This window comes from Lygodium microphyllum, chromosome 2, assembly GCF_053477565.2.
Source record: "Lygodium microphyllum isolate KBCC chromosome 2, Lygodium_microphyllum_v1.1.10, whole genome shotgun sequence".
Classification (NCBI taxonomy): domain Eukaryota; kingdom Viridiplantae; phylum Streptophyta; class Polypodiopsida; order Schizaeales; family Lygodiaceae; genus Lygodium; species Lygodium microphyllum.
In genome coordinates, this window is record NC_141136.1 from 69,983,888 (window position 1) to 69,996,145 (window position 12,258).

Genomic DNA, 12,258 nt, shown 5'->3' on the forward strand with positions numbered 1-12,258 from the left:
ATGTTTCCTTTGGCCATGTAGCAAGAGTGGGACATGGCAAGACACAGAAGTTGAGGTCACCAGGGGTTTTCTGCTATGGGGTGGAGTAGAGAAGGGTAATCAATCAAAGCTAACGAGGTAGGTTACTAGGAATTCTTGTGTAAGGAGTGCTCTAAACAGACATCTGCTAGTATGTTGGTGCTGGCATTGGTATCCTCGGTTGCACATAGCTTGGTATGCCATTATAAAGCTATCCCTAGCTCCTGATGTTTATCTATTCACAATACGAGAATTAGTAGAAATTTGTCAAACTTTTTTGTGTGTATAAGGTAAGGAGTGTTCTTAACACACATGCGGGTAAGTAGCAGGCTATGCTTTGAGAGCCTTGAGAGTCACAATACATCTGCAGTCCATCTAGTTCTCCTTGTTCTCGACGGTGCGGCTATGGCGGAGGTGACCTTGCTGACCGGGCCAGCCATGCTCAATCCGAGCCTCAGAGGCTGGGGATCACGCCCACATAGCCCCGTCGTCCGGAGCCCCCTCCGGCGCCTCCAGCAGCAGCAGCAGCTGCCCGCCATCGCCATGGCCTCCGTGCAGGACCTCCACTTCGACCTCTCCACCTTCCTGGACAACAAGAAGACCTCCATCGCCTCCGCGCTGGACCTTGCCATGCCCGTGCAGCATCCCGCCTCCATCTATGAGTCCATGAGGTACTCTGTGTTTGCAGATTCCAGTAGGGTTTGCCCCCTCCTCTGCATCTCCGCCTGCGAGCTCGTCGGTGGCTTGCCAGACATTGCCATACCAACCGCCTGTGCCCTCGAGATGGTGCACACTGCGTCGTACATCCACGACGACCTCCCATGCATGGATGATGACGAGCTCCGCCGTGGAAAGCCCGCAAACCACAAGGTCTTTGGGGAAGACCTTGCCATCCTTGCTGGCGATGCTCTCTATGCCCTCGGTGTTGAGCATGTTGCCACACACTCTGCAGGAGTGCCTGCAGACCGCCTTGTGCGCGTGATCGCAGAACTTGGCAGAGCAGTTGGATCTGAAGGAATGGTTGCCGGACAATATTTAGAATTGGCAAGCCAGGGATCAGAACAGCTCAGTTTTGAGGATCTTCAAGACATTCACCTCCGCAAGACTGCAGCTTATGCTGAATGCTCAACTGTATGTGGGGCTGTGCTTGGAGGCGCACCTGAGAAGCAAATAGATATCTTAAGGCAGTATGGCCGTGCGTTAGGCCTGCTGTACGAGGTTGTGGAAGATGTTATGGACGCTTCACAGAATGGCAAGTCTGGACTCTCATCCAGCTATGTTGGGTTGCTTGGATTGGAGAAATGTAAGGAGTTTGGGCAACAGTTACAGATTCAAGCAAAAGAGTATTTGGCAAACTTCAATTCACAGAGTGCTATCCCCTTGTTTTGTTTTGTTGATCACCTCGCTGAAAGACTGTAACATCAAGGTCATTCTTGTATTCTCAATGGACTGCCCCAAGGAGTGGGGGGGGGGTGGGTTGAGTATTTCCCTTTGGGTGTGTGCAAGGTTCACAGCCTTCATTGCAGGGCAGACAAAATTGCAATGTTGAAAGAGCTCGTGAGGTTGTGCAGCTTAACTATTCTTGACCACTTTCAAAAGCTATGGCCATGAATTTTGGCTCAGTAGCTTTCCCGTCAGTCAATCAGAGAGTCTTCAGAGTATACGATGCTATGTGTAAACAAGATATCCAAAGCTTAGACATATCACATTGACAAACAGGTTTCATTGTGAGTGCTTTTGTTATCTGTGTGCAATGGGTACAGTCCATTTTGTGGAAGCTTTTCAATTAGACTTCTCTTAACCTTATACAGTTATGTATCTCAGTTTCTGTTGCAGGCTATCTAAGAACCTTGCACCTATTGTTGTTTATATGATTAGTCTTTCAGGCTTGAAACTTGTCTTTTACTAGCTGTGCCAGTGTTAGAGTAGTTTGCTGAAAGGCTAAAGCCTTTTTGGTTTCAGCTTTTAAAACCTCTGCAGTTGCATCATTTATTGTCAGGAGAAATGACTCCTAATATTCCATGTGGTGGACACTGTTGCAACTGGTTCATTTGACGTGATGCATAAAGCTTGTCTATATTTACACTCCAGTTCCATATCATGGAGGTGTGCAAGAGGCTAAGAGGATAGGTTGGCCAGTATTTTTTCTGCATGCAGCTTGATCAGGAAGCTTTGGCTGGCAGATGTGTACGTATGGCATTAATGGCTGTGACTTGAGCATGGACACAGTTTTGTTAGTCCATTGTTTTCAGGAAGGTTGCAGACCATACATTGTGAGGTTGCTGGAAATGGAAAGTTCTTAATTGTATTGAGACCTACACCAACAATTATGTGAACCACTTATCATGTATGACCTATCTATCCATTTGAAATAAAGCTCTGGTTCAGGATTGCCCATAATTTGGATGTATTTCCTTCCCTCTGAACATGGTAGCAAATGTGATTATTGACTGCATGTGACTTGAATTATGACCTTGGTCATATCTCTTTGCTACCCTAAGGATAATTTGATTGGCACTATCATGCTGAAAATGTATGTACAGGGACCATGACAGTGGCTATAAGAACTGTGTTTCTGCACAGGCAGCTGCAGTAGCAAAGCTACACTTTTCATTATTCAAAACAGCCTCGATGGTTTCTCCTTAAACTGTGAAACTTAGCAACATAAAGACAAGGTGGTAGCAGTAAGTCTTAACACATTCACTTGTCACGATATTAAAGTTGTTCCTGAGTCAAGAAAGGGCAGGTGTTTTGATTGGGTATAGCAATGCAGTCTGGTTATACAGGCAGACTCCCAACACTCCATGCTGCGTCACGTTTAGTTCTGTGGTGTTCTGGTGCAGCCTGCTTTTCATGCAGGGATCATTTGTAGAGAATTGGCAGGTGGCTATACTCCAAGTGATGGGACACCGGAGTGTGTGGGTGTGGACCAAATAAGAAATCCAGGTGAGCAAAAAAGAGCCAGGAAAAAAGGATCCTCCCGAGGATTAACCTTAGAGTAGTGAAGAAGGAAAGGATGTATCACAATTCCCTAGTGCCAATGAAGAATACATAAACCCTAGAGCTGAAGGTCTAAGGGAGAGGAAAGGTAAGCAAAGGGATTCATCAAGAAGCTAGCGTGCTGCCTGCTTGTTGATTGGCATTATGTTGTCATTGACACTATGGAGAAGGCCTTAAAACAGTGCTTCTATTGTAATAGATTGTAGATCAAGGATAATTACTCCTGTCACAGATCATTAGAGGGTTGTGTGTGACAAAGATGAAGGATGTCTTTAACTCAATAGCTACAACAACGAAACAGCAAGTATTAGCACTACAGGAGATCAAGAATACCTTGGGTGTGTCGAGTGGGAAATAGGTGGACGACTTCCTCAACGGAAGTTGTCCTATGGTTGGGTGGACTCTATTAGTGGAGTACTTTCCAAGAAATAGGATTAATATTAGAGCTGAAAGAAATGTGATCTACCTGGGGTTTGTATGATAGAACTTGGCTTAGTGTCTTTCTAGAGGGTTGGGTGAGATTATGCCTTATGGACAAGGGGGGCAGCTGCGTGCTGGGGAACACGTGCGGTCTACTGCGGAAGGCTACTTCAGGAGTCCTGCTGCAGAACCACGCGTGAGGCGATGGTGTTGATCTCTCGTTCCCGCGGAGCCTCTACAGTGGGATGGCTAGTCTCGCCATAAGAGGCTTGGAGCCGTCTGCGCGTCCGATGCGTAGACGGTTTGCCCCAGGTTGTTGGGGGAGAAACAACCCTTCTTGGGTACGGCGCGAGGCGTATGTTGGGACGCGGCTTAGGCCCTTGTTGAAGCAACACCAAGTCAACTTGCCAAGGAAAAGGAAGGTGGGGAGACAACTTCGATTCAAGTTCAGAAAACAACTCAAGGATGCAAGTGGCAGTTGTGTCTTTGACGCGGAAGCTGGAGCAGGTGGCAGCGCAACGGCTATCTGAATGAGGAGAGAAGCAAATCAAGGCAAGTTTGGCCCTTCTTTGGTCTTCGGATCAAGGTCGGACCTGCGGCCAGTGGGTTGATATCTGGCTAACTTAGGCGAGCTCTTTCCCGCGCTAGGTGGTTGGGGAATCTCGCGAGGGGTCCCGGGACGTATTGCAAACGGCCCGAAGAAACCGCTGCCTCGGCTCAAGATAACTCTGTGCCATAGGTAACTCGAATGGTTGATGAATCCTCATGATACTCCTTTTCAGGGTGATTAACCTCGATCCAGTTTGTAGGGAACCAACTCAATTCGAGTGGACTCGAATTTGATCGAGGGGGGGTATGTATGAGGGAAGGGAGTGTGAGGCTTGGGCAACCCATGTCTCCCCCCCTCCTCCATGTAGGCCGTGCCTCATGGAGCAACCATCGTTTTAGCCTCCCGGCACGCAGGGTTCTCATTTTGAGCGAGGCAGCCGGGCCCCCTGTTCCGAGTTCGAGTCGCCATGACTTCTTATGAGGAAAGGTGGGATATGAACCGTGTCGCCCCCGTGGCGCCGTGTTCCAAGATGGTTGATTGTGGATCCTTGTGAGCCCGGAACTCTTCCGTGGCGCGATCCGGCGTCTCCAAGCGCCAAGTTTCCCTTGTGCGAGTTAGAAAAACGCGTTACGCGTGTTGTGAGCAAACATGTGCACGTGCACATGCATGCATGCACGCACACATTGAACCAAGTGTGGCACTAGGTTGTGCTAGGGTTGGGTTAGGGCGTCGACGATGGCCTTTACTTGTATGACATCGGCTACGTGGATGGGACCAGCTCTTACCCTTCTTTGCAAGGGATGAGATCATTTTTTCTTCTTTAGAATCCAAGAGATCCACATCAATAAGAGGAATATCTCATGTTTCAATAGCAGTAAAAGAATGGATCAAGAGAGGGCCATTCACCTGATGTAATTTTTCTACTAGGATTGGCAAAGAAGAAACATAAAACTCATAAGGTCATAAGCATCTTTGCAGATTATGTCAGATAAATAAGCAAGAAGTCTTGTGAGATTATCAACCAAAGGATTAGGTTTTTTATGTGCTTTTACCAAAAAGAGCAATCCAATCATTAATTGGAGCTACCTTGAGGGATGAAAGGGAACAGTAAGTCAAAGAGCTTCTTGTGGAAATCAGACACTTTGAAATGAAACATAGAAGTATAGATTGGGTAGCAAGTGGTGGTGGCTTGAGCTTTTTGAGAGTGATTTCGTAGCCAAATTTTACTAACGAGAGAATCGATTTGTTATGAAAAAAAATATACTAATGATTAGATAAATGTAAAGTAAAAACATAATTTATTCTTAAATATATGTGGGGATAACTTGTCCAAAGGTTAATGTGGATAATGGTAGAATGCTTGTTAACAATTCCCTTCAAAATTTGAACCACATATATTTCACAAGAAAGTATGACAAAAGTGCTTTGTGTAAGTGAGTTTTTGGATAAAAAGACAAGGAGTATGACAACTAGGCATTGTATTAGTGAGTTGTGGATGGCAAGAATATTGTCAATAACAAGACTTTTTAGAGAGCTCCTAAAAGAACTTCTCAAAAACAATCTTGACTAACAACTTTAGCTTTATTTTTTGCAATAGGAGGCTTGAGTATCTACAATGAGCAATTGTTAGTATTGCAAGATTAGAAACTATACTTCATCCATCCACAAAAGAAATTTATGTGGATACCTAGCCACATTTGTGGGATTATAGGTGTTATCATTTGTTATTGATGCTGATAATAATACTAGCTACTATCTTAGCTAACTCTTATCCAAGTAAATTTCATAAAGAAACTACATTTTATTAAAGTATCACAAATTGTTTACAATTAATGATAGTTTTTTACTTTTTGGGTAGATAAGGCCTTCTTCAGAGCCAATACAGATTGTATTAGGCATTCTAGGCTTGATGGTGTTTAGTTTATCACGAACCATTCTCTATACATTGAAAAAGAATGAAATTAGTAGGGCGCTAGGCAATATGGTAGGGGGCTAGGCATCTACTTTTTCTTAGTACACACCAAGACAATTTTGTCATAATATTAGGAGGTTGATGCACAATCTCTAGCTAAAGGCCACCAATGTTGACATGTCCAAGTAGAGTGGCTATCTAAATTTCTTAGAAACCACTAAGTCAATTTCATCATAGTAAATAGCAGGCAGTTTGTCAGTCACCTAAAAGAGGCATCAAACGTGTTTAATATAGGTAATCAAAATTGGAAAGTGCCCAAACGGCTAGCATAAGCCATGTCTAGTTTAAAAAAAGATTGAGAGTGACTAATTATCCAAAAGTAGAGGACTATTGATAGCAAATTAAAGTAGTGGTAAATTAGTTTGACTTACCATAGGCTTATCAAGGTTAATCGTGACATATTTCTAATGAAAGGAGGCCTATAAAATCATTCAATTATTGCACTTTATTTAGAAAGAGGAGTGGCTTACAAGGTTATTTTAGACTTGGCCAACAAAGTCAATTTCATTAAGAAATTATTTTTACAACGCTTGGTTTCATCATATTTGTGGAAACTATACAAAACCATTATTATGTGTCACATTGCTACTATGTAAGGAACTATTTACCCTAAGATAAAGACACAAAGACTTGTGTCAGCCTTATGCCAACCATATAAAAACTCAATTTATAATATATTTGCAAACATTATTATTACTAATAAGAAAGAACTATTTCATACTAAAGATCTATCATATGAAAGAATCATTTCATACAAAATATATACTCCCTATATAAATAGAACCTTTTAATTAAAAATACATTTATACAAAAAAAGTAAATAATCGTAATTTCAATTCTATAGCACCGTAGTTCTTAGTAGAACCAAGGGATCTACTTCTATATGGTAAATTTTTTAATGTTGAAAGTTTTTGTAAATATTTATAAACTAATAAATAAATAAATAAATAAATAAATAAATAAATAATACTTAAAATATAAATAAATAAATAAATAAAAACTAATGTAAATGAGAGCATTAGATATTGATCCATGATGGCTTGTATGGGTATTTTTAATCATGTGTTTATTAAAATAAGTATTAATATTTATCATGATATGAACATTGCTTTTTTTAAAGTTTTAAAATTAATCTTTACACATAACAAACTCATGGCTAATCTAGATGACCACATTGACCAAGTGGAAATACGCCAGATTAGGTTGGTGTTGATCACTTTTAGTAGGAAAATGACCACATATTGGCATAATCAAGGAGAGTAACTATTTAGATCTATAGAGAAGTAGCCACATTAATTCCATCACAATGTATAAAGAGGATGTTTGTTGGCCACTAGAGTTTTCATAACTAGAAGGTGCTCAAGGATTACGTTAGCACAAGCAACATCATGTTGGTACCCTTAGCTAGATTATGACAAGACAAATCAATTTTATGGAGGATAATTGATTGTGGCATCAATAGAATGGACATGCTGTGAAGACTCTCACATAAGGCCACCCATCAAAGGTTTTTGTTAGGAGCTACCTAATTAAATGATGCTTCAAATTATGCAGTTATTAGAACAAGAGGTGGCAAAGAAGGCAACTCTATAATTGACTATCACAAATAATTTCTAAAAAAAGCAATCAAATTACATCAAATTTACCGAAGCATAGTTAGAGGAGCCAATACTGATATGTGAATCACCTTAGCTCCATATAAGGCAATAACCAACCTACAAAAACTACTTAGAGCCAATATGATGTTAGTGCTACAAATTGCCATTCATTCTATCAATTTTACTTCTACAACAATAAGGGCAAGTATACTTTTAAACAATAGCAAGCTTCCACCTATTCATAGGCAAAAGAGAGCCTTACCAAAGAGAACATTAATAAATTATCCCATAATACTCTAGACATACCCCCATAAACTTATTGCATTAGAATAGCAATGCATCAAACATATGCCACAAAGCATTGTTCCATATTTAGGCTACATTTACACACTATTTGTCATGCTTTCATCAGTATGTGTGTATATATGTAGTTGAAATGAGCATGTACATCAAGCTAGACCTAGAAATTAAATGCAATGATCCTTACGCATCTAAAATTAGAATTGGTATTATTATTAGTAGGTATGTTGGATTTATTTAAGAATTTAGAACAAACCCTTGATCCCACTTAGTATTACCAACTATGCTATCATATATGTTTGGTGCCCATCCATCCATTTATGCCACATTAAATTTGTGGCAAGCCAAGAATTGAATGGCTACAAATTAGTACGTTTATGCAAGAACAATGTAGTTGTTAATAGCGAAGCATGCGTCACTAAATGATTTCAAAACTTTCACTTATCAATAAAGCAACATTAATTTAGTCCATATGTATCCATCTAATTTAAAAATCTTAAATGGTAGGGGGAAGGGAATTCTAGGGGTTAAGTATCATTTGAATTCTGATTTTATGCATATTCTAACATATATGATTCGCTTGATTTTAAGTCTTAAAAAGGGCAGTAGCACCGGCTATCCTGGGTGTTGTCTTAGCAACGAAGTAACACACTGCTAGAGTAAAATCATGAAAGGGTTGTTTGTGCACATCCACATTAATTGATTTATAAGTTTACTTGCTTGAGAAAATATGTCATTCACTTTGCATTTGCATTTTCATACATGGTATCTCTTGGATGCATAGCACTTGATTTCGAATTTCAAACCCATGTTGAGTGTGAGGTTCCCTAAGCTGTAGGACTAGTGTTATCATTTCCTCTAGAGGACTAATATTTTAAGGATTATATTATCTCTCGGAACATTTTACTAAAAGAGAGGACTATGTTGCATATGTGCTTTATGTTGAGACTGCTCATCTTGGGGCTAATCCTTGAGGTGTAGGAGAGTTGTAGGGGGGCCATAGAGATAAGCTAGGGATACTCCCTTTGTTTGTGCTACGAGGTGCTAGTCACCATTATGTTTGGATACTCCATGTGCTTGGAGTTAGGAAGGGCATCACGTTGGACTACAATTTAAAGATGTTATCTACAAATGTAGGTCTCAACACTAACCCCAATGCATAAAGGGCAAGGGTGATCAACGGATATGCCGTGGAATGATCCCATGTGTCCATGAAAGCATCGAAAGGTAATCTACAACTATCCCTAACTCATTACCCACACTTGCTATCGATGACTTAAGTAGGACATGCTAGTAAAAGCAATTCCGAATGTAGCCCTAGGCTGATGTCATCAAATAATTGTAGAAGCCCCTCAAGTCCACAGTTGAGAAACACATCTTCAACAAAGGCATAATTAGCCAAGGAGTCTGCAAAGTGATTCCACTAATGGGGAATCAACTGACAAGTCACCTAACTCAAAAGTCTTTAGCATTTCCAAGGCTCCATGATGGTACATCCACAAAATGGGATCCCTCACACTATAGGTCCCATTCAACTAGTTAATCGCCAGCTTTGTGAGTCGTCTTTCACCAATAAATGGTGAATACCACCACAATAGGCAACCTTTAGCCCCATGAATAATGCCTTATATTATGCCATATTATTAGTGAAAGCCATGTCTAAATAGACTCCCATTTCCATGACCATTCTATGATGGGGGTCTTTAACAATAACCCCTACACTTGCATGCTTGGCAGGCCCTTGAGAAGCTCCATCAAAACACAATGTGTAAACCAATGCTTCATTGATGTGCCATGCCATAAAGATCAACCTACTCATATTTATTATAATCAAATGCTAACCTAGAAAATTGGTGTATGACAAGTACAATCTCTCCTTCCTCACTAAACTCAATGGGAACGCTAGGAAGAACCCTACCAGAATGGTGGCAATTTGTCTAGCCACTCAATGATGTGGTAACCATTATTTGACCAAATGACTCTACTTTGGTGGTAGCACTACTTAAATATGGATGCTCAAGATAAGGAATGACTTTTCCCATCGAATAGCCTTGGTACACTCTACAAGTTGGATCCTAGGTAACCTATAAAGACACCAAGTCCTTTGTTAATCCTCTTACACACATAATAGGGATTCAACTTATTAAAGTTTAATTATTTGGGTTCTAACTTTCTTAGGAATAGCTTATGCCATGCATCATAGTAAATGACAAATTGACCCTTGAAAGATTTATACTTCTTGGCTAAGAGATCATGAAGTGCTTTTCCCCCTTTCTTCACTAGCTCTCCTAATCAAAATAAAGTATGCAATCTAATCTCATCAAGGTGCACCAAGGAAGTTAACCGTTCTCACAATGTCTCCTCTTCACTCAAAGTGATTTAGCATTAATCTTATAGTAGATAACTCAATTTCCAAAGGCAAGACACACTCTTCCCCCTATATACTAACTTAAATGGGGTGTGGGCTATCGCTCTTTTGATTGTTGCATTGTAGGCCCAAATAGCCACATAAAGCTTTTTATCCCAATCAAGCTTGCCTTTCGATATGGCCTTATACAAAATCCTCAAAAGCTGATTATTAATACTCTCTACTTGCCCATTTACTTAGGGTTATAATGTGCAATCTTATTATGCTTGATTTTTAGATCTTCAGTTAATGCTTCTATAACCTAATTCAAGAAATGTATCCCACAATCATACACAAGCTCAATTTGTGGACCAAAATGGCAAACAATCTGCTCTAGAATGAAACTCATTGTTTCCTTGGTATTATCCTTCATTGTAACATGAGCTTCACACCACTTCATAAAGTATTTTGTTTCCATAATAATATGCTGCTTCCATGTGTCAAGATTGTGGGAGAGAAGGAAGGAGTATCACTTGTAGCTTTCTTGCTTGCACAATGGGGGAATACACACACAGGTGGAGGCTGAAAACAGTTTTCCTCTTCTTAGTTGTGTAAGCCAAAAGAACTCTCATACAAAGAAATAGAGGAACCCTATATATGGGTCTCAAACCAAAGACAACTAACTAAGGTGGCATACTAACTGAGCCACGAACTAGAGTAGATAAGGATAGCTGTCATCTAGCTATTATTCATGGGCGGTGTACCAACCGCAACTCACAAGTCGGTGACATAAATGCACAAAGGTCACCCTGGCATATTACGAGTGGAGCTCGATATCTCAACACTCCCCCTCGAGCTCAATCCCAATTCCTGCACACCAAGCATGTCTCTGAACTTGCGCAGCTTCTCTGTGCCCAATGCCTTCGTGAATATGTCAGCTACCTGATTCTCTGTGCTGACATAAACTAGATTAATAAGACCTAGTAAAACCCTCTCCCGCACATAGTGATAATGCACCTCAATGTGCTTTGTTCTAGCATGATAGACTGGGTTATTTGCCAAGTGTATACTACTCATGTTGTCACAATAAATGACAACTGGCCCATCTGTAGACTTATGCATATCATAAAGTAGCTTATGCAACCAAGCTACCTCACATGCAGCCATTGCTGCACCCCTGTACTCAGCCTCTGTGCTCGACAAGGCAACTGTAGGTTGTTTCTTGCTGCTCCAAGTGATTGCAGCACTCCCAAAAGAGAACACATATCCACTGGTAGATTGTCTATCAGAAATACTACCAGCCCAATCAGCATCAGTGTATCCATGCAACTGTATCTAAATCCCAGTCTCATAAAATAGTCCATACTGCAATGTGGACTTCACATACCTGAGTACGCGTCTAGCCGCATCCAAATGCGGTTTCCTTGGAGCTTGCATAAACTGACTTACCGATCCAACAGCATAGCTCAAATCTGGCCTAGTAATAGTCATATAAATCAAGCTTCCTACTATGCGTCTGTACATAGTAGGGACTTCCAGAAGCTCACCTGCATCTGCGCTCAGCTTCACATTCTGCTCCAAAGGAACTGAAATAGGCTTACAGTCGGTCATCCCATATTTGGACAGCATGTCCAATCCATACTGCCTCTGCAAGAGCTATATCCCACTTGGTGATCTAATCACCTCAATGCCCAAGAAATAACGCAGCTCTCCCAAATCCTTCATCTCAAACTTCTGCTTCAATAGCATTTTCACATGAAGGATATCTTCATCACTGTCACCTGTCACAATCAAATCATCAACATAAATGACAAGTAGCACAATACCTTTCTCTGTTTTTCTCACATAAAGTGAGAAATCTGCCTTGGAAATCTGAAAACCAATAGTGACAAGATACTGTCCTATCTTGTCAGACCATGCTCTAGATGCTTGCTTCAAGCCATACAATGCTTTCTTCAACTTGCAAACAAACTCAAGATGAACAACGTGCACATAACCTGGTGGCTGCTCCATATATACCTCTTCTTGCAAATCGCCATGCAAGAAGGCATTC

At 40.9% G+C, this 12,258-nt stretch overlaps 1 protein-coding gene across 1 annotated transcript; it reads left to right on the plus strand.

The window, feature by feature from the left end:
• The first annotated feature begins 319 nt into the window (after positions 1-319).
• Positions 320-1,887, plus strand: LOC148039865 (geranylgeranyl pyrophosphate synthase, chloroplastic-like). The gene has a single exon (XM_087694734.1). The coding sequence runs from the start codon at positions 331-333 to the stop codon at positions 1,435-1,437; it is 1,107 nt and encodes a 368-aa protein (XP_087550860.1). The 5' UTR covers positions 320-330; the 3' UTR covers positions 1,438-1,887.
• Positions 1,888-12,258: the final 10,371 nt, after the last annotated feature.

Coding starts and splice junctions, on each gene's coding strand:
- LOC148039865 (XM_087694734.1), top strand. CDS start 331: ATGCGGGTAAGTAGCAGGCTATGCTTTGAGAGCCTTGAGAGTCACAAT.